The 26934-nt window shown below is 39.5% G+C and overlaps 2 protein-coding genes across 7 annotated transcripts; both read left to right on the forward strand.

The window, feature by feature from the left end:
* LOC102077492 (uncharacterized) lies at positions 1–26934 on the forward strand. Of its 3 annotated transcripts, XM_019357671.2 has the most exons (13): positions 1–257; positions 3343–3396; positions 3472–3567; positions 3670–3729; positions 5041–5094; positions 5207–5290; positions 5364–5408; positions 5876–5953; positions 6045–6104; positions 8274–8333; positions 8446–9420; positions 19776–20675; positions 25371–26934. In XM_019357671.2, the coding sequence occupies exons 1-13, from the start codon at positions 42–44 to the stop codon at positions 25734–25736; spliced, it is 3048 nt and encodes a 1015-aa protein (XP_019213216.2). In that variant the 5' UTR covers positions 1–41; the 3' UTR covers positions 25737–26934. The 3 variants fall into 3 exon arrangements, with proteins under 3 accessions (XP_019213216.2, XP_019213215.1, XP_019213214.1); XM_019357670.2 differs by lacking the exons at positions 19776–20675; positions 25371–26934 and adding an exon at positions 21085–21364 and having other exon boundaries at positions 8446–10729; XM_019357669.1 differs by lacking the exons at positions 19776–20675; positions 25371–26934 and having other exon boundaries at positions 8446–11126.
* Positions 13034–19778, forward strand: LOC109201885 (uncharacterized). Of its 4 annotated transcripts, none has more exons than XM_019357672.2 (8): positions 13034–13336; positions 15320–15379; positions 15633–15689; positions 17743–17802; positions 17954–18037; positions 18129–18167; positions 18653–18712; positions 18808–19778. In XM_019357672.2, the coding sequence occupies exons 1-8, from the start codon at positions 13118–13120 to the stop codon at positions 19738–19740; spliced, it is 1512 nt and encodes a 503-aa protein (XP_019213217.1). In that variant the 5' UTR covers positions 13034–13117; the 3' UTR covers positions 19741–19778. The 4 variants fall into 4 exon arrangements, with proteins under 4 accessions (XP_019213217.1, XP_019213218.1, XP_019213219.1 ...); XM_019357675.2 differs by lacking the exon at positions 13034–13336 and adding an exon at positions 16341–16639 and having other exon boundaries at positions 15337–15379; XM_019357673.2 differs by lacking the exon at positions 18129–18167.

Genomic DNA, 26934 nt, shown 5'->3' on the forward strand with positions numbered 1-26934 from the left:
GCGCTTCCTGATAGCTGAAACCCGTAATGAATACGTGAATCATGCCTCGCAAAAACGAGCTTTCGGAAGCTTTACGATCGCAAATTGTTGATCTGCACAAAGCTGGAAAAGGTTATAAAATAATCGCACGCACTTTGGATATTCATCGCTCCACAGTTAGGAAAATTGTGTATAAATGGAAGCGATTCAGTACTGTGGCTACTCTGCCGAGAAGTGGGCGCCCTACAAAGTCGTCTGCAAAGACAAAGATCAGCGAGGTAACCCTTAATTACTCTGCAAACAGCAAATCAAGCAGCCATGTGTGCAAAACTAGACGCCTGCTGCATCCAGACGGGCTTCTTAGCTCTGAACCCTGATGAAAATAACACTGCCTCACAGCTTTCGGATAACTGGTCTCAACTGGAAAGGAAAAAAATATGGAAGTTATTATTTAGCGGCCAGTGGTGCCAGCTGTGTATAGGTGGGAGGTACGTGTCAAAGTAAGATCCGATGAGCCGGGAGTTTTCCTGCATTACATTGTAACAAATGATCGGTGCTATTCACCTACTCTGATGTTTCAATGTGGTAACATTGTATCCAAAGAAAAACCCCGCAAAACCTTATGTCATTAAATCATTTCTACTGAAAGAGGCTTTGTTTAAGTACTTGCAAGATACACTGAAAAAAATGTCTTTTTTTAGTCATTATTACTATAATTTGCATATTTGTCACACGTTTCAGAACATCAAACAAATTTGAATATTAGGCAAAGACAAACTGAGTAAAAACAAAGTGCAGTTTTTAAATGATGATTTCACTTATTGAGGGAAGAAAGCTTTTAAGACCTACCCTGCCCTGTGTGGAAAAATAATTGCCCCCTAAACCAAGGGAGGTATATGATTTTGCCACCCTTGGCAGCAAGAACTGCATCCAAGCATTTGCAATAACTGGAAATTAGTCTTTCACTGTGGAGGAATTTTGGCCCACTCTTTGCAGACTTGTTTTTCATTCAGCAATACTGGAGGGTTTTGGAGCATCAACGGCCTGTTAAAGGCCATGCCAAAGCATCTCAGTTGGAATTAAGTCCAGACTTAGACTAGGTTGTTTTTTGTTTCTTTTTTTTGCCCATGTAGCCCCAGAACATCACATTATCACCATCTTGTTTGACTGGTGGTATGAAATTCTGTGTTAGTTTTACGCCAGATGTAAAGGAAATCAAACTTTTCAAAAAGTTCATCTTTTGTCTCATTAGTCCACAGAATCTTTTTTTTGGTCAGGAGTGGTTTTCTCTTTGGAACTCTCCCATGGATGCCTTTTTTGCTCAGTCTCTTTCTTTTTGTTGAATCATGAATGCTGGCATAAAGTAAGACAAGTGAGGCTTGCAGTTCTTTAGAAGTTGTTCTTTTGTGTGTGTGTGTGTGTGTGTGTGTGTGTGTGTCTGTGTGTGTGTGTGTGTGTGTGTGTCTGTGTGTGTGTGTGTGTGTGTGTGTTCCTTTTTAGTCTTTTTGAGTAATTTTGGTAGGACAAGCATTACCACTGTTCAGAGTTTCTCCATTTGTGGATGATGTCTCACACTGTAGTTCACTGATGTCGCAAAGCCTAATAAGTGGCTTTGTAATCCTTTCTGATGGTTGTCAGAAATATTAAAATTACCTTGATATGTGAAACATGCAATTTTGACAAATCAAGAAGCCTTCTTTCTGATTTGTCACACTTACATGTTGGGAAGCATTTCACGAGGGATTTTTTATATTTATATTTTTTATATTTACATTTTCTAAGAGCCGGAATATCTCCGAATGTTGTTTGCAAATGTGTTTTTAAAGAGTGTGAATATATAATTATACCCTAAAAAAGGCATGAACTATTCTGAAAGTCATTTCAGTTCATTTCTTTTAGATTAAAAAGGAATTTTAATTAGATTAGCTACAAAATGTAAGTCATTTATTTTTGTCAGTTCACCCCCTGTAATTAACCACAAAGACTTGCACAATATTGTTTCAGTAGTTATTGTGAAACACATCCACACAGAGAAATAACGAGATGAACAGGATATCCTGTGCCTCAATAATCCTCGAAGCTCAAATCTTCCACTCCAGCTTGTTAATCAACCAGTGACCGAGGCGGAGTTTGAATTCATTTGAAAGCCTGATGCTTCGCCTTGTCCTCTCTGGCTTAAAAACTCAAAAAACAGTTTTATTTGCTGTTATCGATTGTCTATCTGGGCCTTACTCAGAGTTTCTGTCTGAATTCTCAGACAGTAGTGGGGAGTAGATTTCATCACAGTAGATTTCTTTCTATAAGTGCTGCAACTAAGTGTGAGGATATAATTCACCCACTGTTATCTTCTTCAACGCCTTGTGCCAACACAGTGCAGAGCAGGTACCTGAATGCTCCTCCCACAAAGGTCGATTATCTTGTTAATAGTTGTACTTCTTAACTGCGTACAACTTTAGATACTCTAGCTCTACTGAAAAAGAAAGCCTCAAATCAGAAGTACTTGCCTTCCAGGTATAACTCTCAAACATGGACTTTAAAGCAGATAACTCATAAGCTGGAGAGGAAATGGCGTCTCACTAATCTGGAAGATTTATTGTAGAACACCTGGAAAAATAGTTTGCTGCTTTATGAAAAAGCCCTCTGTAAAGCTAGAACACCTTATTATTCATCACTGATTGAAGAAGATAAGAACAACCCCAGGTTTCTCTTCAGCGCTGTAGCCAGGCTGACAAAAAGTCGGAGCGCTGTTGAGCCAACCATCCCTTTAATATCAACTAATAATGACTTCATGAACTTCTTCACAAATAAAATTTTAACCATTAGAGAAAAAATTACTCAATCATGTCACAGATATAACATTATCTACAGCTACTTTCAGTACCACTGATATTAATCTAGACTCTTTTTCTCCAATTGATCTTTCTGAGTTAACGTAAGTAATTAATTCCTCCAAACCATCAACATGTCTGTTAAACCCTGTTGTTGGGGTTTCTCTGTTTTATTTGTATTATTTTTCTTATAAAGCACCTCGAGGCAACTTTTGTGCTGATTAGGCACTATATAAATAAAATTGAATTGAATTAAATTAAATAACATGGGTGACATATTTCATGCCACAACAAAGAGGGCACATTACTTTTCCAGTCTCAAAAAATGCAGTATTGCCCAGGATTTCGTTTTTATTTGTATGAAATTATTTTTTAATGTTTGATGCCTCCAAAGGTCTGGCTGTTCACATGATGGGTTCGTTTAGTTAAAGAAATGTTAATCACACTGCTGAAATCAATGACAGGTTGATATCCGAGGTGCAGCCACACATTAATGTTTAACATATGCCTTGATGCATCTTTTTCTGTTTCTTAGGTTGGTCATGGCCCTAGTGAGCCAAAAGACAGAGGAGATTCACACACTAAAAAGGTAAAAATTTATTAATGCAAGGACTGATGAACTTTGGAGGGAACAATAGAAAGACGATATCATTCTATTTTTCAGTTAAAAAGCGAGAGAGACTCTACCGCTGTCCGCAGTGATGCACAGATTATATATTCCTGCTCATCTGATACTGAAGCTACAGATGATGATCCTGTGGTGTGTGAGCTCAGAATAAATTAAGCGTTTTCTGCTTTGTTTTTCACAATATTAATATGATCATATGAAGACATTTATAGGTCATCCCTTCCTGTCATCTAGGCTGGACGTGCGTCTGCTGGACCATCAAATAATAGAGGACGAGGTGTAGGCCTTAAAACGGTAAAACATGTTCATTTTTAAAGTTTGAAAACACAAGAACCCTCTAATTTTGTTTACTTGTTCAGAGGGATTATAACCCTTAATGGAGAGAAAATGAGGTCTGGTCAAAATGTGCAAAGACTCCATATTGGGAAAACTATGAAATAAAAACATATCTGATCTAAATTTCACTCCAGTCGTATTCAGGCTGGTATCTTTGTCCAGTCCACGTCGTCTGCCTGGAAATTTCAGGTTAATACTGCTAGCAGTAGAACTAACTGACTGAGTTATACATATAGATTGTATATGAAGGATGGACTCAACCATGGTCATATCATCTGTGGGTATGTGGAGAACCATGAAGTGTCATCATTGGTATTTTGGCCACAGCCATGTTGGCCTTTCAGTGCAAGACCACATTTGAACGGGAGAATAGAATGAAGTTATCAGCAACCAGTATTCATAGACGTTATGGCTGTAGTACACATACCCAAATACCTGCTAATGAGGGCCAAGTGACAGATCAATAAAATACAAAAAAATCAACACAGCAAACTGTGTTATTTTCTGATAATCCCATTAAAATGCTCCAGAATGAATCAACGCCATAAACATGGTCGAGAAGTCCAGCTTACTGGCTTGAATTAGCCAAGTTGAAGCTTGGCAGACAACTACTGGCTACAGCTGCCTGTGTCAGGGCAGCTGTCTGTCAAATCAAGCACACCCCAAATAGAAGAGTAAAAAGAAGATATCACTAATAAATCAGTTTTTTGTACCAGGATGTGAACATGTCTACTTCTAAAGTTGGACATTTTAACATGACACTGTGGGTTTTGACTCATTTTTGAAGCCAGTTTCATGTGACCACTTGAGGAACTGCAGTTTTTGGCACTTCTGTGCTTGGTTTTGATTTTTAGCCCTGTGGATTGACTTGGATTATCTCCATGGACCTCCATGCTCTCCATTGTTAATTTCCCATTTACAAGAAGTTTACTGGGGTAAAAGGTTTTCACATCTCACAGATTTGGATTGTATTCAAGTTTAAAGCGATGTATTATTGGATGGATGCTTTGAATGACATGTGGGTATTGCTATAGCTGTGATAACCACTAACTCTGTGTTAGAGTTAGTGGTTGTTATTATGTTCTAAATGAACATAATGTTTCATTTTAGGTTACTATATGGCAGTAGTTATTTTAGTGCTTATCTGAGGTTTTGGTTATTTATTTTGTCATGTCTCTGGATATATGAAGGTAAAAGTGTGCTTGAGTGAGTGGATACTTGTGTTTTTTTCTTCTGGCTCACATCTATATTCTGTCTCTTTCTCTATAGCAGCGAGGAAAGGCTACTGCTGTTTCATCTAATGACGAGACTACAGAACAAGACGTTAGTGTTTATGTATTTGATAAAATTGTTTAAATATTTGCATAAAATAAATATCTGATTTTTAAAAGTAATCTGATAAAAGACGTCATTCTATATTTCTCTTTAAATCCAGAGAGACTTTAACACCACCCACAAGGATGTAGAGATTAAACATTCCTACTCATCTGATACTGAAGCAACAGATGAAGAGAATACGGTGTGTTAGCTACCATACAGTATTAAAATTATCACATGGAGACGTTTGTAGCTCATCATTTCCTGTCTTCTAGGCTGGACCGTCAGATATCAGAGGAGGAAGTTCAGACCATAAAATGGTAAAGTTCCTTCAGTTTGAGCATTGTTTGGAAAGAGAAGAACCCCTCATTCTGTTTACCTTTTAAAATCTAGAGAGACACTGAATGGACATAGTCCACATAGGAAAAACAGAAAAATACCATCTCATTATTATTAACATGCCTGATCTAGATTTGGCCGCAGTTACATTCAAGCTGACCTCTCTAGTCCTTTTAGGGAGGGATCAAAAAATAGCAGATAGTGTAAAGTGGACCTTTACATAGGTGATGTTGCAGAACTTCATATATGATCACCAGCCACTTTGTGAACCACCCTAATTCATTATTGCATTAAATGTAATAACATCACACAGTTGCTGCAAATCTGTTGGCTCCACATCCACAATCCAAAACTCCTATCTCATCAGATTCCACCAAACTGCTTTATTGAAGTGAAATTTGGGGCAGTTAGCATCTTCATTCTGTTTTCTTGTTAAAATCTTCAATAGGTTATTATGAAAGATAACACCATCTGTAGTGATGGCAACACAGATTCCTACTCATCTGATGAAGATGAAGACCCTATGGTATGTGAAGCAACAACAAGTAAAAATGATATTAAGGATATCAAAATGATGACATCAAGATGCTCATCGGCCATCCTTTTCTGACTCGTAGGCCAGTCATCTGTCAGCTGGAATAGCAGAGAGCAGAGGAGGAAATCCGGACCATGAAATGGTAAATATGCACATGCAGAAATAATTACTGTGTATCCACACAGTCATATTACACCCATAAACTGTATGGCTGCAGTGCACAGACGTAGATACCTGCTAATCTAAATAAAAGATCAATACAATACTAGAAATTCACTCAGTAGAACTGATGCACAGTTAAAAAGTTAAAAATACAGCAAACCCTACAGATAATTAAATTAAAGGAGGAACCAGCACCACAAACACAATCAAGACATCCAGCTTAGTGGCTCAGATTTATGAAGGTGAGGGTCTAACAGAAAGCTACTGGCAACAACAGCTGTGGTAGCACACCTGTCAGTCAATCACACCCTGAAGCCTTAATAGAATCCAAACAGGTGAGTAAAAATAAAAACACCGCTCATCATAAAGTAGTTGTGAAGCAGTACATTAGCCATAGAGAGGGAAACAGTTTTTTGTACCAGACTGTAAACATGATCATTTCTGGACATTTTGCCAGAAATCTGTGGGGATTGACTCTGTTTTGTTGTTTTTTTTAAACCCAGTCTCAAGTGATCACTGGAGGAAGTACAGTTTTTTTCCACTTCTGCATTTGCTTTGGTTTTTGTTCCTGGAGCTTTCTCTTTTTGACATGAAGGACCAGAGGTTCTATTCCAAGCTCCTCATCCTATCTCTAAGGCTTAGGTCAGCCACTCTATGAAGGAAAATCATTTTGGCCACTTGTATTCGCAACCTTTCCTTACCTTTTCACCAGTCCAGCAGTCGAATCCATGTTCTACCTTCTGATCAGTTGTGAATAAGATCCCAAGTTTCTTGAATACCCTCACCTTTAGCAATCTTTCCCCGAAACAAAAGGCAGAATTCTAACATTTTCCAGCAGAAAGTCGTGGCCTTAGATTTAGAGTCCTAAATGTCATCTTGGACATTTCAGACTCAGCAACAGGCTGCTTGCAATGCATGTTAAAGGTCATGCTCCATCAAGCTAACAGAACCACCTCAACTGCAAGAAATGTGGATGATATTCTTAAGTTCCCAAAGGGGATACCTTTCTCATCCCAGCGACGCCTTGAGAACCTTTCCATACTTGTCCCAAATATGATTGGATACAGGAGCAAACCTGATGGAGTCCAACACAGACTGAAAATGTACCTGAATTTGTGCCAAAGACTCCAACACAGCTTGGATTTAGAGGTTAGGAGTTGGTGCTCTTTACACTGCTCCAGTCCTGGTTATCAGTTCCTCTCTGAACATACAAGGCCTGAACCAAGGCCTGCTTTCCTTTTCAGAGAGGACTTCCTTGAGCCCAGCCAAAAGTCCCTGAGTCCCTGGCTACCCTGAGCTCCTCACACACTCAAGTTTTTGCTTCTGCTATAGAAGCCTCAGCTCTTGTGATCCTTCGATACCCATCTACTGCTTCAGGAGACCCCCGGGTAAAACCAACCCCAGAAAGCATCCTCCTTCAGCCTCATGGCCTCACTGACCTCCACTGTCTGCCATTGGGTCTGTGGTGACTAACATGGCAGGAGCCAATGTCCTTATGACCACAGCTTCAGCTCCCTCTATCATGCAGGTTCTTGAACATGGCCCACTGAGGCACCTATCTAGAGGAATTCAATGCAAGACCAATCCCTCTGATCCAACCAGGTGGTGATATGGTGGCATCTCTGATCCTCACTTAACCCAGATATCCAAGGCATAGGACTTATGATCAGATGATATTTCTGCACAGTCATTTATTGAAGATTGCCCTCAGGTGTTTGGTATCAAGTACACTAATGGCTAACACAGAAGTACAATAACAAAACACCACTCTTGGATTGTATTTACGTTTGAAGTTATGAATTACTAGGTGCATGGGTGCTTCAAAGGTACTGACACAGGTAACCACTAAGTGTCTACTAGGCTTCACCTCTTGAACCTCAGCCATTTAGGATACATCCTAAATGACCATTGGTGACCTCTGAGTTACGGTATTGTATAGAAGTGTTTGTAGTAGTACTGTTCATCTTACCGTGAAGTTTTAGGAGAGGTTTTTGTTCAACTTTTATTTAAATACCTTTCCTTAGTTCAGTCACTTATTTTGGAGACTGTATGTGTAGGTGAAGAGGAGCTTGTGAGCATGACAGCAGGTTTTTTTCATGCACCTGAACTTAATAAACCTGCTAATATCCCTGTGTCTTTTGTCTTATAGCACCAAGGAGCAACCAACTTTGCTTCATCTGATGATGAAACTACAGAAGAAGATCCAACAGTTAGTATTTTTTATTTCTTATTTTTTTAAATTATGGAAATAATGACATTTTGGTTCATTTCTACTACATTTAGCTTTTAAAGCATATTTCTGGCCTGTCATGTGTTACTAGGAGCAGTTTTTCTGTGGAGAGAAGAAGATATATGCTGGTTCCTCAGTCACAATGGGAGCCCTCCTCCTGCTCCTCCTGGCGTTCATTGTGAAGCACGGCTTGTCAAAAGCAGCAACCAGAGATCTCCTGCACCTCCTAAACTTGGTGGTACCCGGATGTGTTCCAAAGTCGCTTCGCTTTTTAAAAAAACATTCGACAGATTACAATAGAAAGACAGAGATTCACTTTTATTGCCCCAGGTGTACAAACTACCTTGGTGTGGATCCCGGTAATGAGTGTAGTGTGTGCCAGCAGAGCTTGAACAGAAAATATCTGATCTTGAAGGCTTACTACTTCCTTGTAATGCCGCTAGAAATTCAGCTAAGAAACCTCCTTGCACGCGTCCACTCCAAGCTTGGGAAGCATTTCACGAGGGATGATTCCTTTTCTGATGTCCACACTGGAAATGAATACAAGAGTGAAAGACAAGATGGCAGTATTACACTCACCTTCAACTGCGATGGCTCGCCCGTCTTCAGCTCCTCAAAATACTCCATCTGGCCCATCCTGTGTACCATCAATGAACTACCGTACGTGGAACGGTGCAAAAACGTTCTGTTGCACACTTTATGGTTTGGCAAAGGAAAACCACAAGTTCAGAGTTTTTTGACTCCGTTCATTAATGAGCTTCAGAAACTGTCTACTGCAGGGTTCTGTTGGAGAGATGAGAGCGGCTCGGAGCATCACACCACGGTAACAGTTAAAATATGCACATGTGATGCGATAGCAAGAGCAATGGTGCAGAACTTTGAGCCGTTTAACAAAGAATTTGGTTGTGGTTTTTGCTACCACAAAGGTGAGATGGTTATAAAGGGCAGGGCTTTTACCAGAGTTTACCCGATACAGATGGACGGCTGTGATCTGAGACACATGCCTGAAACAGTGCAACTTGCTGAGTTAGTGATGGGAAATAGTTATGACCAGAGTCAAATGGGGGTTAAAGGTCCAAGTCTCCTGTTTCTTTTGCCGTCATTTGACATTATCAAAGGCTTTATTCCAGATTACATGCACTGTTTTTGTCTGGGCGTTGTCCGTCAGTTTGTCAATCTGTGGTTCGACCCGCTTTATGCCAGCAAGGACTTCCATTTGACAGATGAGCATTTAAACGATCTGGACAGAGCCTTGTGTGAGATCCAGCCACCAAATGAAATCAGCCAAAGTCCCAGGAGCCTCAGTGAGAGGATGCATTGGAAAGCTTGTGAGTGGAGAGCATTTGCTCTCCTCTATTCTCCTGTAATACTGAGGAATGTTTTACCAGCAGTGTACTACAAGCACTGGATGCTTCTTCCTTGTGCCCTTCACGTCCTCCTCTCCCACTTTGCCACTCAGGATGAGCTCAACTGTGCAGAGTTGTGTCTGGTTCAGTTTGTAGCACAGATACCGTCTCTCTATGGACTCGAGCATTGTTCGTACGACTGCCATTTGTTGACGCATCTTACAGAAGGTGTCCGGAACTGGGGGCTTTTGTGGGCCAATTCAGTGTTTGTTTTTCAAGACATGAACAGCAGACTGTTGCAGATGTACTCTGGTACGCAGTCAGTTTCATTACAGATTTTCAAGAATTTCTTTTCATATGAGAAAATAATAAGACAAGGAAGTGCTACCCTTCAGGACGCCAGCACAGAAATCAAAGACTTCTTCTGTTCCATGACAAGTTGTGATCGTTTTACAAAGTCATTAAATTACATTGGAGAAGATTTAGTGATTCTGGGAAGTGGCTCTCAGAGAGTTTTGACACCAAGAGAAATTGCAGCATTGCAGAAGAATGAAACACTCTCGTGGTGCCAGCCACATCGTGACAGTGTAACCGAATATAAGCGTTGTGCTTATAAGAATATGCTGGTTACTAGTTTGGAGTGCAGTGGCACATTAAAAAGAAACAATTCAGTAATAGAGACGAGCAGTTGCTTTGCCGTGGTGGAGTCCTTGGTCGTTGTACCGAAACCCTGCAGCTGTGAAGGAAGCCCCGGCTGTTCCTGCAGAGAACTGGTCTTTTTCTGCAAGCAGCTGCAGCGACTAACCAGACAGCCAACTATCCAGGACACACAGATCAACACAAACATCGCAAAATTTCTTGTAAAAGTGAGGAACTCAAATGAACTGTGTGCAATAACATGCCAGGACATTGTTTCCAAATGTTTCATGATTGAACACGTCGGTCAGTTATATGTCATGAGAATGCCTGTGATTGAGACACATTAAAAGTCTGTCATTTATGATTTATGTCAGACCTCTCTGAGCTTGGGTTGGGAATGTTGGAAATGTTCCAACCAACCATCATCACTTTGACAACCGTCATTAAATCAGATAACTCAAATAACAAAACATGCTGTCCATTTTCCAACAGGTGATACGTCCAACACAACCCTACCGTGGGCAGTACCGAAACATGCAATAAGCACAACTTCTGTATTGCATTACTTTATGCTCTTATTGCACCAGCGGGACAAAGTGCATTAAAATTTATTATTATCTTTTTCAGTTTTGCAGTGTTCTTGTTGTACATTAAAGTGCACCTGTACATATGTTTTGTATGTAGCAGAAACTACCGGTGAAGGTCCTTCAATTTCATGTTTGCTTTGTATTAAACATCAAATTGTTAATATCATCTTTGATTAAAAACTTGAATCTTTGAAAAATTGCCTTAAGTTTCAGAACACCTTTGTTTGTTTCTCTCATTTGGCTTTAATGACAGACGCACTCATGCTTTATGGATTCCATAAGTCTTTAAAATCACCATCATTATCGTTGTCATTAGATGGATCTGCACTGGTCCATGGGGAGTTGGGGCTATTTCCCCTTGGACTAATGTAGAATGTGACTTCTTTCTACAATCATAGGAGTCACCTCCCTGGAACCCAAAACATCATATTTTGGAGAGTTCAGAATATCAGAGTACAACCCATGTAAAGAAGTTGTAGATCAATCTCAAGAGAGCCATTCACTGAGAGAGTTTGAGAATCAAGGTGTACCAAAGCAGTTCGGGCAAATCTGTAGCTGAATTAAAACAATTCTGCAAAGAAAGGTGGGCCAGAATTCCTCCACAACAAAGTGACAGACTCATTGCCGGTTATCACAAACACGTCTTAAAAGTTTCAAAATCAGTTATTATCTTTAGGGGGTAATTACTTTTTCACACAGGGCCAGGCAGGTTTGGATAGCTTTTTTTACCTCAATAAATGAAAAACTATTTTGAACTATTCAGGTCATCTTGGCCTAATATTTAAATTTGTCTCGTTATCTTTAACATCCAAGACAAATATGCAAAAAACCATGAAATCAGGAAGGGCCCAAATACCTTTTCACAGCACTGTACAAACAAGATTATCCTGACAAAAGGTTCGGCTGTCTATAAGATTCAATTCTTCCACCAACAAGTATCCAATACATGAAAACACGAAAAATTATAATTTTGTCTCTGTTGTCTAACCTATTGTGTTTGTCTTGTGACTAAGATGAATGTCAGATCGCATTTATGACCAGTTAAGTCAGTCCACAGGCTGTTTACTGTGTACTACATTTGTGTCTTGTCTATCACACACTGTGGAATTCCTGTTTTGTGTTTTCCTGAACCCAGCCTCGCCTTCCTCCTTTCACTGTGAGTCTGCAGACACTCTGGGTTGTCTCCTGTCATTGTTCCCAGGGGAACTGCTGATGCTTCTTCTTCTTGTCCTAATGATGAGTTGTTCACTGAGCCACTCAGGGCACTCCTATTAGTAAGATGTTAATCTCATTGTCTACTGTGGATCTAATACCAACAAAAGGAAAGAAAAGAAAAGGAAAGAAGATGGACACAGGTTTGGGGAAAATCTCAGTTTGAGGTATTTGAGTTTAGAACGACATTTGTATGACAAAGGTAAAGATGGTGGAGTTTTCTTGACGTCATTTTAGAAAGCATTGATGGTGGTGTTATTAAAGTGGGAGATTTTTACAGGATACACTTCATTTAACAACACAATGCTCTGCCCAGTGGGTGCTGCTTGAGTTTAAGTCACTTTTCTCCTTCAATATGGAACCCAGCCATACACCACCATATTAAGAAATGGTGGCAACAAAATAAACACAAGTTAGAAGTGTGCATCAAACCAATAATTGTTCTGGGATGTTCTTGGGACTTACGAGGCGAAATTTCTCCAGAAACTGACAGCTGGAAGATCAGACATCATCCTTCCAACCCTGCAGAAATCTTGACAAGATTTCTTATTCACTTTGCAGCTCATTTGTTGGAAAAAATAAAAAAATTTCATGATTTTTTTTTTATTTTATTTTTTTTGACATATTCTGATTCCTTAGAGTGAACCTCAAATAGAGACTATATTAAATCACTGACCTGCTCTGGTTAATTTATAGCAGTCAAGAAGAAAAGGCTGGAATTTAAAAGAGTGAAAATTTCTTATCTGTGGTTATCGTAACCTTTGCAGTTCATACTTTGTTGTTTTAACACATTATTAGGTTGTCAGAAGCCCAAAGAAAGTTGTCGCTTTTTGTCCGGTTTTTTGTTTGTTTGTTTTTTTTTTAATAATGAGGGAAAAGTCCACACTTCCGGTGCAGAGGGAGCGCTTCCTGGTGGCTGAATCCCTCAACAAATATACTCAAATGCTTTTATTGATGGATATTCCTGTTCATGTGAATCATGCCTCGTAAAAAGGAACTCTCAGAAGATTTACGAGCCAAAATTGTTGATCTGCACAAAACTGGAAAAGGGTATAAAATAATAGCACGCACTTTGGGTATTCATCTCTCCACAGTTAGGGAGATTGTGCATAAATGGAGACGATTCAATACTGTGGCTACTCTGCCGAGAAGTGGACGCCCTACAAAGACGTCTGCAAAGACAAAGATCATCAACGAGGTAACCTTAATAATCAGTCTGCAAAGAGTAAATCGTGCAGCCATGCGTGCATAAAGGCACGTCTGCAGGGCTGCAGCGAGTCATCGAGTTGATCAAATAACTGGATCACAAAAATAATACATAAAACGTATTCGACGCATTTTATTTATTTATTTATTATTTTATTTATTTTTAAATTTTTTGCTTCGTTGCTTCATTTAAATTAATGCACGACTGCGTAGATCTCAACTTGTATAGTCGAGGGTTTCTCCCACGTTTGCAACTAAAATCAGACCTGCAGGAGAAGATGCATTTGGGAGCATCCATGTGAATAAAAAGCTTTACAACATGAATGCAGGCAGGCCCCATGTTTTCAACGAAAAAAGACTGGTAACACACCGGCAGCAGTGAAGATGATGCTGTCTTAGTTTTTTATGGGATCTGCACACCCGGCGGAGAGCAGAGAGGTGGAGCCGTTAGCTCAGGTGGAGCGCTGTTCCTGTAAGCACCGTTAAAACCTTTACTGCAAAACGAGCTCCAACATGAAGAAAAGAGAACCTTTCAGGACCTCCCACCCACCGGTGTTTGTTTTAAACAGTGACAAAATCTACAGCAAATCCACAGAGGTCAAAATAAAAGCATATCTACACTCTTAACTCAGTGTGACATGATGGTTAAATTAGTCCCACTTTCTGCCAGAGTGATTCCTAATGTAGGTTAATATAAATATAAATTATATTACATAAATTAAAATGCTGATATGCTACTTTAAATGCTCAAACACACACAAACACATTAGGACACCAAATCTGCCTCATCCAGGAGACAATACTGTCAGAGCTCTTTATTAATATAAGAAAGTCTTCCAGGAAGACCGAGACTAAAGACTATTTTATTTGATGGCATTGTTTGGCTTGCATTGATGCCTTATTGTATTGTATTGTATTGTGATTAATTATTTTGTTAAAATTTCATAAAATGTTTCCTTCAAAAACTGTTAGTTAAAGTGAGTTAAACTGTTAAAACATTGTAACTTGTAAAATGGAAACTAATGAGCAGTTCATTTTAAAAAAAATTTTTTTTTTTTTTTTAATTCCTTTGAATATTCACTATTGCCGAGACGAAAGTATTTCTTATCCAATAACTCATTTAATTGATGGAATAATTGATAAAATACTCAGTTACTAAGTAATCAATAGGTGCAGCCCTACTTTTAACACTAAAGGAATGTGCTTTATCTAACTTTTTTAGAGCCCGCCACAGATTTTTTGGTAACAGCAGTGTTCACGGTGGGGAACACTGGTGTGTTAAAGGAACAGACCCAAAAGCAGAACACGAAAGAAAACAACTTGCTGGTTAAACAAAAGGCGAGCCTTTATTACGGCTGATAACATGAATGCAAAAACAAAGCAACACGAAAAGTGGCAAAAACTAAACTAAAACCTAAACTGACCTAAACTAAACTAGAAACATGAACATGCCCTGAACAGAATCATAAAGACATTGGAAAGCTGAAGTGACGGGGAGAAGGAAAACAGACAACCTGACAAAAACTAAATGAAAACACACAAACTAAATACACACAGGTGGTGATCAGGGGAAGTGGAAACACATGGGGAAACAGCTGACTGGAATAAACATAATGACACCACAGGGAACGTAAAAATATACACATTAAACATGGAAACAACAGATTTTTCCAAATAAAACCGGAAACATGGAGAGACGTAGACATGACAACACCAGCTAGACAATTAGGACATAGAACAAGCAGAGAGACAAACACACAGGCATAACTGAAAGTAAAACACTGAGGACAAGACAGACCACATAGAGGAAAGGAAAAGATTCATAGTCACAAATACTGATGCATGAGGCTTGTCAACCACAACAATGATAATACTCCTGTTAAAAATCACTGGCAGCTACAAATTGATGTTTCACATCTTTAAATTACCAAATATAATGTGTAGATTCCTTGATTCATCTTTTTGTGTCTCTCAGGCTGGTCATGGCTCTACTGAGCCAAAAGGTAACAGAAGAGGAGATTCAAACCATAAAAAGGTAAAATACCTTAATACTAATACTATATAATAAGAATTATTAAACCTTAGAAAAAAAATTGAATGTTATTTTACAGTTAATGATCATAAAGACTGTAACATCACATTCAGTAATGTCGAGTTTATATATGTCCGCTCATCTGATACTGAAGTAGCACCCTTATATGTGAGCCTTACGGTAAATGAAATGCTTTTTCTTTCACAATATTAAAATGATCATATGAAGATGTTTATAACAAAGTCCTGTCTTCTAGGCTCAGCATGGGTCTGTTGGGCCAACAGATGATAGAACAGATTCAGACCATCAAACGGTAAATTATCATTTTGAGAATTTTTAAGGTTTAGAAAGAGAAGAATCCAAAATTACGTAAAATCCAGAGAGATTGGCCGCAAGGATAGAGTCAAAATGTGCAAAAAGGGAGTAAACTTACCTGATTTAAATTTTGTGCACAATCCAAACAAGCTTCTTTGTCCAGTGTTGCACTTCTAGGGAGAAAATAAAATAAGCAACCAGATTTAAATCAAGTGCATTTTTCATCTTTTTATAGGAGCAGTCATGGAAGTTTTTGAAGAAGCTTATTTACCCTCCCTGGCCACTCTAGATACATATGAAATATACAGTTAGGTCCATGTATATTTGGACACTGACACAAGTTGTTTTGTTTTTTTTATCTGTTTACTGAAACATATTCCATCTATAGTTATATAATGAACATGGACATAATGTGTTGACTCAGGTTTCATTTGAGGGTATCCACATTTAAATTGGATGAAGGGTTTTAGGAGTTTCAGATCCTTAATATGTCCCACCCTCTTTTTAAAAGAACCAAAAGTAATTTGACAATTGACTCAAAGGTTATTTCATATGCAGGTGTGGGCAATTCTTTCATTATGTCATTAATGTCAATTAAGCAGATGAAAGGCCTGGAGTTGATTTGTGGTGTGATGCTTGCATTTGGAAGATTTTTCTGTGAGGAGACAACATGCGGTCAAAGGAGCTCTCCATGCAGTTGAAACAAGCCATCTGTAAGCTGCAAAAACAGAAACAACCCATTCGAGCAATGGCTACAATAGTTGGAGTGGCAAAATCTACAGTGTGGTACATCTTGAGAAAGAAAGAAAGCACTGATGAACTCAGCAACGCAAAAAAAACCCTATACGGCTACAGAAGACAACAGTGGTGGATGATCACAGAATCATTTCCATGGTGACGAGAAACTCCTTCACAACAGCCAACCAAGTGAACAACACTCTCCAGGAGGTAGGCGTATCCATATCAACGTCTACCATAAACACAAGACTGCATGAAAGTAAATAAAGGCGCCACTCATAAGCCTCAAGAATAGAAAGGCTAGACTGGAATTTGCTAAACAAAACAAAAAAAAACATCAAAAAAAAGCCAGCACAGTTCTGGGAAAATATTTTTGGGGCACATGAAACCAAGATCAACATCTACCAGAATGATGGCAAGAAAAAAAGTATGGAGAAGGTGCGGAACAGCTCATGATCCAAAGCACACCACATCATCTGTAAAGCACGGCAGAGTAAGTGTGATGGCTTGGGCATGCATGGCTGCCGAAGCACAGGGACACTAGTGTTTATTGATGATGTGACACAGGACAGAAGCAACCGAATGAATTTGGAGGTGTTCAGAGACATACTGTCTGCTCAAATCCAGCTAGATGCAATCAAATTGATTGGGCGCTGTTATAATACAGATGGACAACAACCTAAAACATGTAGCCAAAGCAACTCGGGAGTTTTTTTAAAGCAAAGAAGTGGAATATTCATGAATGGCCAAGTCAGTCACCTGATCTTAACCCAACTGAGTCTTCAACTTGTTAAAGAATAAACTTCAGACAGAAAAGCCAAAAACAAACAGCAACTGAAAGCCACTGCAGTAAAGGCCTGGCGGAGGATTAAAAGGAAAAAAAAACTGAGCATTATATTTTAGGTTATTTAATTACAATTACTTTCGAACCCTGGAAATGAAGGGATTGTGTTAAAAAATGCTTTAGTTCCTCACATCTTTTTGCAATCTTTTTGTTCAACCCACTGAATTAAAGCTGAAAGTCTGCACTTCAACTGCATCTCAGATGTTTCATTTAAAATTCATTGTGGTAACATACAGAGCCAAAATTAGAAAAAAAAAGTTGTCTCTATCCAAATATTTATGGACCTAACTGTAGCACAGCTGTTGTCAAAAGGTGGTGATTGAAATTTCTTATTGAGGCCATTAGTTAGTTGGAGTACTTGGAGACAATAGTATCTAATACTGAAGTTACAAAACATCCTATGGTGATTATATATAAATGTTGAAAGTGATCATATCATGCTTAGAAATCATAATTTTCTTTATCTCAGGCCAGTCATGTGTCTGCTGGGCCTACAGATGACAGAAGAGGAGATTCAGAGCATGTAATGGTAAAGCAGGGGTGTCAAACATTACATGGGATTATTATTGGCATTAAATCATGGGTCAGGCATATGTAGTTTACTAATATGTTTAGAAGTTTTTATACTTCTAAAATGAAAAAGGTTCCTCATTCTGTTTTCTTGCTACAATCCATGACAGCATATTGCGAGAGATAACACAGTCTACAATGACGGGGACACAGATTCTTACTCATCTGATTCTGACGAAGATGAAGATCCTACGGTATGTGAAGCTGCCTTGAGTGAAACGTATTTTAAGGATACTAAAATTATGCCATTGAGATGGTCATCATCCATCGTTTTTTGACTCGTAGGCCAGTCATCTGTCAGCTGGGAAAGCAGAAACCAAAAAGGTAGATCCAGACCATGAAATGGTAACGTATATGCATACAGGAAGTTTAAACATGGGAGTCTGAGGAGACTGAGTCTGGGGGGTTTTTTGGGGGGGGGGTTCATAGACTGGAGGCTGCCACTTAAATAACATCCATAGATTGTCACGTTTAAATGTCCTGTTGCCTATTAGAAAGAGGCAGGATTACAGCTTGCAAAATGTGTTGCTCACAACAGCTAATTTATTTCAATTCATTTAAATTTTTTTATATAGTTCCAAATCACAGCCACAGTCACCTAAAGGTGCTTTATATTGTAAGACTACTCTTACAATATAAGAGACTACTCTCTACAATAAAATTCCCCACTCATAATTGTGCAGGGGCTATAAGAAGGTTCCAGGCACCTATATCCTCTAGTTTTCTGCTAGCCTTCACCTCGTCTACTGTTTAAGAAACATCATCTGCCTCAATACACATTTTGTATCTCATTCTCTTATATGTTATAGCACCAAGGACCAACGAGCTGTGCTTCATCTGATGATGAAACTACAGAAGAAGATCCAACAGTTAGTATTTTTCATTTCTTATTTTTTTAAATTTTGGTTTGTTTCTACTACATTTAGCTTTTAAAGCATATTTCTGGCCTGTCATGTGTTACTAGGAGCAGTTTTTCTGTGGCGAGAAGAAGATATATGCTGGTTCCTCAGTCACAATGGGAGCCCTCCTCCTGCTCCTCCTGGCGTTCATTGTGAAGCACGGCTTGTCAAAAGCAGCAACCAGAGATCTCCTGCACCTCCTAAACTTGGTGGTACCCGGATGTGTTCCAAAGTCGCTTCGCTTTTTAAAAAAACATTCGACTGATTACAATAGAAAGACAGAGATTCACTTTTATTGCCCCAGGTGTACAAACTACCTTGGTGTGGATCCCGGTAATGAGTGTAGCGTGTGCCAGCAGAGCTTGAACAGAAAATATCTGATCTTGAAGGCTTACTACTTCCTTGTAATGCCGCTAGAAATTCAGCTAAGAAACCTCCTTGCACGCGTCCACTCCAAGCTTGGGAAGCATTTCACGAGGGATGATTCCTTTTCTGATGTCCACACTGGAAATGAATACAAGAGTGAAAGACAAGATGGCAGTATTACACTCACCTTCAACTGCGATGGCTCGCCCGTCTTCAGCTCCTCAAAATACTCCATCTGGCCCATCCTGTGTACCATCAATGACCTACCGTACGTGGAACGGTGCAAAAACGTTCTGTTGCACACTTTATGGTTTGGCAAAGGAAAACCACAAGTTCAGAGTTTTTTGACTCCGTTCATTAATGAGCTTCAGAAACTGTCTACTGCAGGGTTCTGTTGGAGAGATGAGAGCGGCTCGGAGCATCACACCACGGTAACAGTTAAAATATGCACATGTGATGCGATAGCAAGAGCAATGGTGCAGAACTTTGAGCCGTTTAACAAAGAATTTGGTTGTGGTTTTTGCTACCACAAAGGTGAGATGGTTATAAAGGGCAGGGCTTTTACCAGAGTTTACCCGATACAGATGGACGGCTGTGATCTGAGACTGAAACAGTGCAACTTGCTGAGTTAGTGATGGGAAATAGTTATGACCAGAGTCAAATGGGGGTTAAAGGTCCAAGTCTCCTGTTTCTTTTGCCGTCATTTGACATTATCAAAGGCTTTGTTCCAGATTACATGCACTGTTTTTGTCTGGGCGTTGTCCGTCAGTTTGTCAATCTGTGGTTCGACCCGCTTTATGCCAGCAAGGACTTCCATTTGACAGATGAGCATTTAAACGATCTGGACAGAGCCTTGTGTGAGATCCAGCCACCAAATGAAATCAGCCAAAGTCCCAGGAGCCTCAGTGAGAGGATGCATTGGAAAGCTTGTGAGTGGAGAGCATTTGCTCTCCTCTATTCTCCTGTAATACTGAGGAATGTTTTACCAGCAGTGTACTACAAGCACTGGATGCTTCTTCCTTGTGCCCTTCACGTCCTCCTCTCCCACTTTGCCACTCAGGATGAGCTCAACTGTGCAGAGTTGTGTCTGGTTCAGTTTGTAGCACAGATACCGTCTCTCTATGGACTCGAGCATTGTTCGTACGACTGCCATTTGTTGACGCATCTTACAGAAGGTGTCCGGAACTGGGGGCTTTTGTGGGCCAATTCAGTGTTTGTTTTTCAAGACATGAACAGCAGACTGTTGCAGATGTACTCTGGTACGCAGTCAGTTTCATTACAGATTTTCAAGAATTTCTTTTCATATGAGAAAATAATAAGACAAGGAAGTGCTACCCTTCAGGACGCCAGCACAGAAATCAAAGACTTCTTCTGTTCCATGACAAGTTGTGATCGTTTTACAAAGTCATTAAATTACATTGGAGAAGATTTAGTGACTCTGGGAAGTGGCTCTCAGAGAGTTTTGACACCAAGAGAAATTGCAGCATTGCAGAAGAATGAAACACTCTCGTGGTGCCAGCCACATCATGACAGTGTAACCGAATATAAGCGTTGTGTTTATAAGAACATACTGGTTACTAGTTTGGAGTGCAGTGGCACATTAAAAAGAAACAATTCAGTAATAGAGACGAGCAGTTGCTTTGCCGTGGTGGAGTCCTTGGTCGTTGTACCGAAACCCTGCAGCTGTGAAGGAAGCCCCGGCTGTTCCTGCAGAGAGCTGGTCTTTTTCTGCAAGCAGCTGCAGCGACTAACCAGACAGCCAACTATCCAGGACACACAGATCAACACAAACATCGCAAAATTTCTTGTAAAAGTGAGAAAATCAAATGAACTGTGTGCAATAACATGCCAGGACATTGTTTCTAAATGTTTCATGATTGAACACGTGGGTCAGTTATATGTCATGAGAATGCCTGTGATTGAGACACATTAAAAGTCTGTCATTTATGATTTATGTCAGACCTCTCTGAGCTTGGGTTGGGAATGCTCCAACCAACCTTCATCATTTTAATATCCCCTGATTAAATCAAAGAAATCAAGTAATAAATAAATAAATAAATATGTTTTCCATGTTCCAACAACTGATTTCCAACTGGTGTATCATCATAAACCCACTGTGGGCAGTACTGAAACATGCAACAAGCACAACTTGTGTATTGCATTGATTAGGTTACTATTGCACCAGCAGAATAAAGTGATTTAGTTAGTATTTTATCATTACTTTTTTTATTTTGTGCAATGCTTTACATGTTGCTGTTAAAGCAGGCACGTGCAGAGGGGGGTGCTAGAGGTGCTTGAGCACCTGCCCCTTTCCTGATGGGTGCCCAAAGTGCCCTTTTCTTGAGGCAACTTTTTAAAAAATATATATATATATTTTTTTTTTAATGTGTGTGTGTGTGCGGAGTCCTGTCTGTGCCCCTCGACAATAATATTTAACTATTAATCACAATTTGCTAAATAAAAGGATCTGGCTTGCATCAGTCACATGATCACCATTAACCAATGATCGCCCTTGACGGCAGAACGCGCTGGTTACGAGCCGGGAACGAGCTCATAAAGAGCACGCGCATTTTTAGCGGTCCGGAGCTGTAGAAGAAACACAAATTACCTCAGGCACACAGACTGATGCGACAAAACCAGGAAGTAGGTGTACAGCGCACACTGTAGTCTACAGCACACAGGAGTATTAGCTTATTACGTACACGTTGGTAAGCTGTCTTGTGACAACTGACGAACTGAAACAAATGAGCGTGCTGTGTGTGCAACAGCGCGACAAACATTAGCTGTCCTTTTATTAACTGCACAAGTAGTGCTGGTCATAGCTGCTGGCTCACTGGTTAAGGCTGTCATGGGTCTGTAGCTCTGCCCACCGTTTTAGGGAACATATTTAGTTTTAAAGTAAGTTACAGGGCTTTTCCTGCCTTTCTGGAGGGATAATATTTCACTAAAAACCATCTAATATGCATGTCCACATAATTATGGATTATTATAATTATAATATTTAAAAAACATAAGCTGTATTTTAAAGAACATACATTAAGACACAGATTATATTAGATTTATATTTTAAAATGCTGATTTTATAGCAGTAAAATTGTTGTATCTCTACAGTTAAAAAATGTAATAAGCTTTCTGCCTGCACAGAGTGGTTAGTGAAACAAATGGAATCATCATAAATACATTATTTCATATTTATTATTGTTTTTCCCTCATTGCTTTATTATTGTAGCTCTAGTAATAAATAATAATGGAAGGATTCTGGATCAGCACCATGATGCCTACATTATATACAGTATTCTGAAGGTCTAAAATGTCCCTGTGTGTGTGTGCATGTGTGTGTTTTATGTATATGGATTTTTTAAATTATTACTCATAACATTGTCCAGACATGGCTGGTAAGGACATGAGGAGGAAACAGTAGGAGCTGTGTGAGGCTACTAAAGGCAGTGGATCCCTCAGCAGCTGGATTACAAAGAGCACAGGTAACATTAACATGTACCAGTTGTTGGAGAGGTATTCCAGTATAAAAATAATAATAAGCACAACTGGAATGTTTTGCTTCTATAACATTTTTCTGTCATCATTTTATTATAGATTAAATGCAGCAGTTGTTAGGTGTGGATAATTAAATAATAGTTTATTGCAATAGCAAGTTGTGCCTTGTTCTCAGATAGACAGCAAGTGGAGAGTGATATGTGAAATGAGGGGATGGAAAGAAGAAGAGAAGCAGTGTGATTCACAGGCAGAGCCTTGTTTATTTCTCACAGTTTTTTGTTGCTTTGTGGTTCCAAGCCCATTTTCTTATGTTCTTTGCATTTAGTTATTATCTCATAACACTTGTTTAATCAGCTACCATCTCTCCTATGAACATTTTAATATCTACAGTCTCAGATCAGCACAGCCCTACCCTCCAGCACTATCAGCAGCAGGAGCAGCAACAACCCCTCAACAGCAACATTGTACCCATCAGGTAAAACATAGGCTATGTTTGCTTTGCCTTGTTGCCACCTCACAACAGTAATGTAGTATGATGCGATCCCATATTAGATTCTTGATGAATGTGTGTTGTTGTTATTCAGCCTGGTTCAATGTGCCCCTTTTTAACTTTGAGCACCCGCCCCTTTAAACGTCTCTGCACGGCCCTGTGTTAAAGTGTACCAGTTCCATATTTTGTATGTAAATTAGACACTACCAGTGAAGGTCCTTCAATTTTGCATTTGTTTTGTATATATCAGCTTTGATTAAAAAGTTGAAACTTTCAAAAATGTGCATGCGTTTCAGAACATCTTTGTGCTTCTTTGCTCTTGTTTGGCTTTAATACCAGCAGCACCCATGCTTTATGGACCCGTTTGTTTTTTTAAATCACCATCATTATCCCAGCATTATCTAACAGTTGACAAAAGAGCTTCCTATGAGAAATACTTGTCACTCTAGTTCTTCACGTGGCTTCATATTAATTTTGGCTGAGGTCAAGTGACTGATTACGTCATCTGATACCAATAAAAGGAAAGATAAGGTTTTGCACAGGTTTGGGGAAATTTTAAGTCTGAGCTATTTGTGTCTAGAACAACATTTGTGTGACACAAGTGAAGATGCTGGAGGATTTCTCAGTGTAACTTTTCAAAGCAAATATGATTGTGGTGTTATTAAAGCGGGAGATTTCTACAAGATACACTTAATTTAACAACACCATGCCCTGCCCTGTGGGTGCTGCTTGAGTTTAAGCCCTTTTTCTCCTTCAAGAGGTCAAAACCATAGCATGGAACCCAACCACCCAAAAACTGTTTAAACAAGAACCAGTCAGCTACAATTCTTTCACCAGATTTCCACCAGCTATCCAGACATTGTGAGAACAAAATAAACACAATTTAGAAATGTGCATCACACCAGTAAGTGTTCTGAGAGGTTCCTTGCGCTGGAGTACTGGTACTCTTGGACTGATAACTCTACAGGGGGTAACAGGCAGATTCAGGCAACTAAAATCCCAAGATTGCTCCTAGCTTTACTGCTTGACTAGCTGTTGATTATTTTATATCCATTGATTATTCCATTAACATGTTAAGGGGTAAATAAATGTGTATTTGTGTATGTCTATGTGTTTAAATGGGTTAGTGAATGAGTAAGGGTGTGTGTCTGTAAGCGTTTAAAGGAGCATGCGCCAGCTGCAATGAAGAAAAGTGAGCATATCAGTATTCTCTGAGGTTTGCCCTGGACTTTGATGCAATGTTTCCTGCTGCAGAAAACAGATGTTCTGATGATGTAGATGTTAATAATTAATGTTAGTAATAATGTCCAGCCTAATAGCACTGGGTCAGTGGCTCAAAGTTTTACTGGCCTTTAAAGGTGATTACAGTAATAGGAGCCGCTGTTTTAGACTGCTTTTCGAAACACACTTTCATTCGCTCCGCTTCTTTGTTTGGCGCTCTGTGTGTGGAGACAGACTCCATGTTAAACTATGAGACCATCATCTTCACTGCTGCTGTTATGTTATCAGGTTTGTGGTTTATTACCTTATGTAGTGTATGTGTGTCAGTTTTAGTTTGTAAATGATTGTATTTAAGGTTATTAAGGTATATTTAATTACCATCAGGTGGTGTTTGTCAGAAGGAACAAACACGTTGCATACTAAGATGAACGGTGGAACAACAAATGGAACCGATGATGAGCAGGAGTTATTGGACTTTCTCATTACAACAAGTTTTGCTCACAACAGTAGCATCGCATCAACCCCGCCCATCGAACACCTCAGTGGCTTCAGAATAGGCTTAGCCTCTACAAGGCTCTTTGTGGAGAAAAGTGGGAGCGGCATGGGCTTAATGTTCAAATACTTATAATTGACGCGCACCCCTAAATACCTTTTTATTGCAAGTCTATTTTTAGTCGCAAACTTTTTTAGTCGCAAACTTCGCTCGGCTTAAATGGATTAAACAAAGCATCAAAGAAAAGAATTTGCCTAGAAGATGTTGTAATCAAGTTACTCGAGTTCTGCAATGAATCACTGCAGCCTACTCTTGACCCTGACTGTTTAAGAAACATGCTAAACTTATACCTACCTAAATACACCTGCTTATATCTCTTTCTCTTTTATGTTATAGCACCAAGGAGCAACTAGCTCTGCTTCATCTGATGATTAAACTACAGAAGACGATCTGACAGTTAGTGTTTTTCATTTGTTTCCTTTTTTAAAAAGATATAGAAATGATGAGGTTTTGCTTTGTTTTGTGGTGGTGTAAATGAATATAAGTGTTGTGTTTATAAGAACATACTGGTTACTAGTTTGGAGTGCAGTGGCACATTAAAAAGAAACAATTCAGTAATAGAGACGAGCAGTTGCTTTGCCGTGGTGGAGTCCTTGGTCGTTGTACCGAAACCCCACAGCTGTGAAGGAAGCTCCGGCTGCTCCTGCAGAGAACTGGTCTTTTTCTGCAAGGAGCTGCAGCGACTAACCAGACAGCCAACTATCCAGGACACACAGATCAACACAAACATCGCAAAATTTCTTGTAAAAGTGAGGAACTCAAATGAACTGTGTGCAATAACGCATCAGGACATTGTTTCCAAATGTTTCATGATTGAACACGTGGGTCAGTTATATGTCATGAGAATGCCTGTGTTTGTGACACATTAAAAGTCTGTCATTTATGATTTATGTCAGACCTCTGTGGGCTTGAGTTGGAAAATACATGCTAATTTTTAAACCAGCTCTTCTCACTAAACCTGGTTAAATCCATCCATCCATTTCCCAGTAGTCTAAACAGAAATGCCCAGATCACCCTGTCTTACCCACATGTATCTGGGAGACAGGAAGGCAAGCCAGCTGAGAGACATAATTTCTCCAGTGTTTCCTTGGTTTTTCTCAGGGCTTCCTCGCAGCTAGACATGCCCAAAATATCTCACCTCTGAGGCATCTAGGTATCTTAGAACCCTGAACCACCTCAGCTGGCTCCTTTCAATGTGGATGAGTAGTAGCTCTACTCTAAGCCCCTTCCAAATGACCAAGCTTCATCGTCATCTCCAAGGAAGAGCCCAGACATCCTTCAGAAAAAGCTAACTTCTGCCACTTGTATCTGTAATCTCACTGTTTTACTTACTACCCATAGCTTGTGGCTATAGTGCAGGGACTGTAGATCAAACTGGTAATTGGCCATTTTACCTAAATGCTCAGGTCTGTCTTTGCCACAACAGACTGGTACAGCATCTTCATCACTGCAGATGCCTCACCAATCCATCTATCAATCTCATTCCTTCTCTCACTTGAACTACTCTAATTGGGGCAGCAATCCTTTGAAATCTGGAGTGGGCACTGCAACATTTTCTGACTTTGAACCACGGTCTTAAACTTAGTTGTAGGTGCTAATTCTATGATGAATCTACAAAACACATGTAGTTGGGTTGGACAAACTGCCACATATACTTACCTATTCTCGAGGGGATAGGCTGGTCCACTGGTTCACCACCATGACAAAAGCTGCTTTGTTAACCCTAAGTAAAGTTCAACCAAAGAAGAAGCTGTCACATCCAGCACCCTGTTCAAATTGGAATGAACTTTCTCACCCCCCTTCTTAATCTCTCATCTAATCTACCATACAGGCCTCTGAAACTAACCAAGCTTAATTAGAACTCTTTCAGTATAAAGGCTCCATTCACTTCTGATGTCCACCATTTGGTTTGGGTTTGCCATCACAGCGGGTGTTCCTCATCTATATTGTTGCAGGGAGCTGTGGCTGTAACATCGTTGATCGTGGTTATAGGCACTTTGCATTTAGCCTCACGCTCAAATATGGTATTTGTTATGGACAATCTGTGGATAGCACAGAATTTATATA

The sequence above is a fragment of the Oreochromis niloticus genome, linkage group LG4 (genome assembly GCF_001858045.2).
Source record: "Oreochromis niloticus isolate F11D_XX linkage group LG4, O_niloticus_UMD_NMBU, whole genome shotgun sequence".
Lineage (NCBI taxonomy): Eukaryota > Metazoa > Chordata > Actinopteri > Cichliformes > Cichlidae > Oreochromis > Oreochromis niloticus.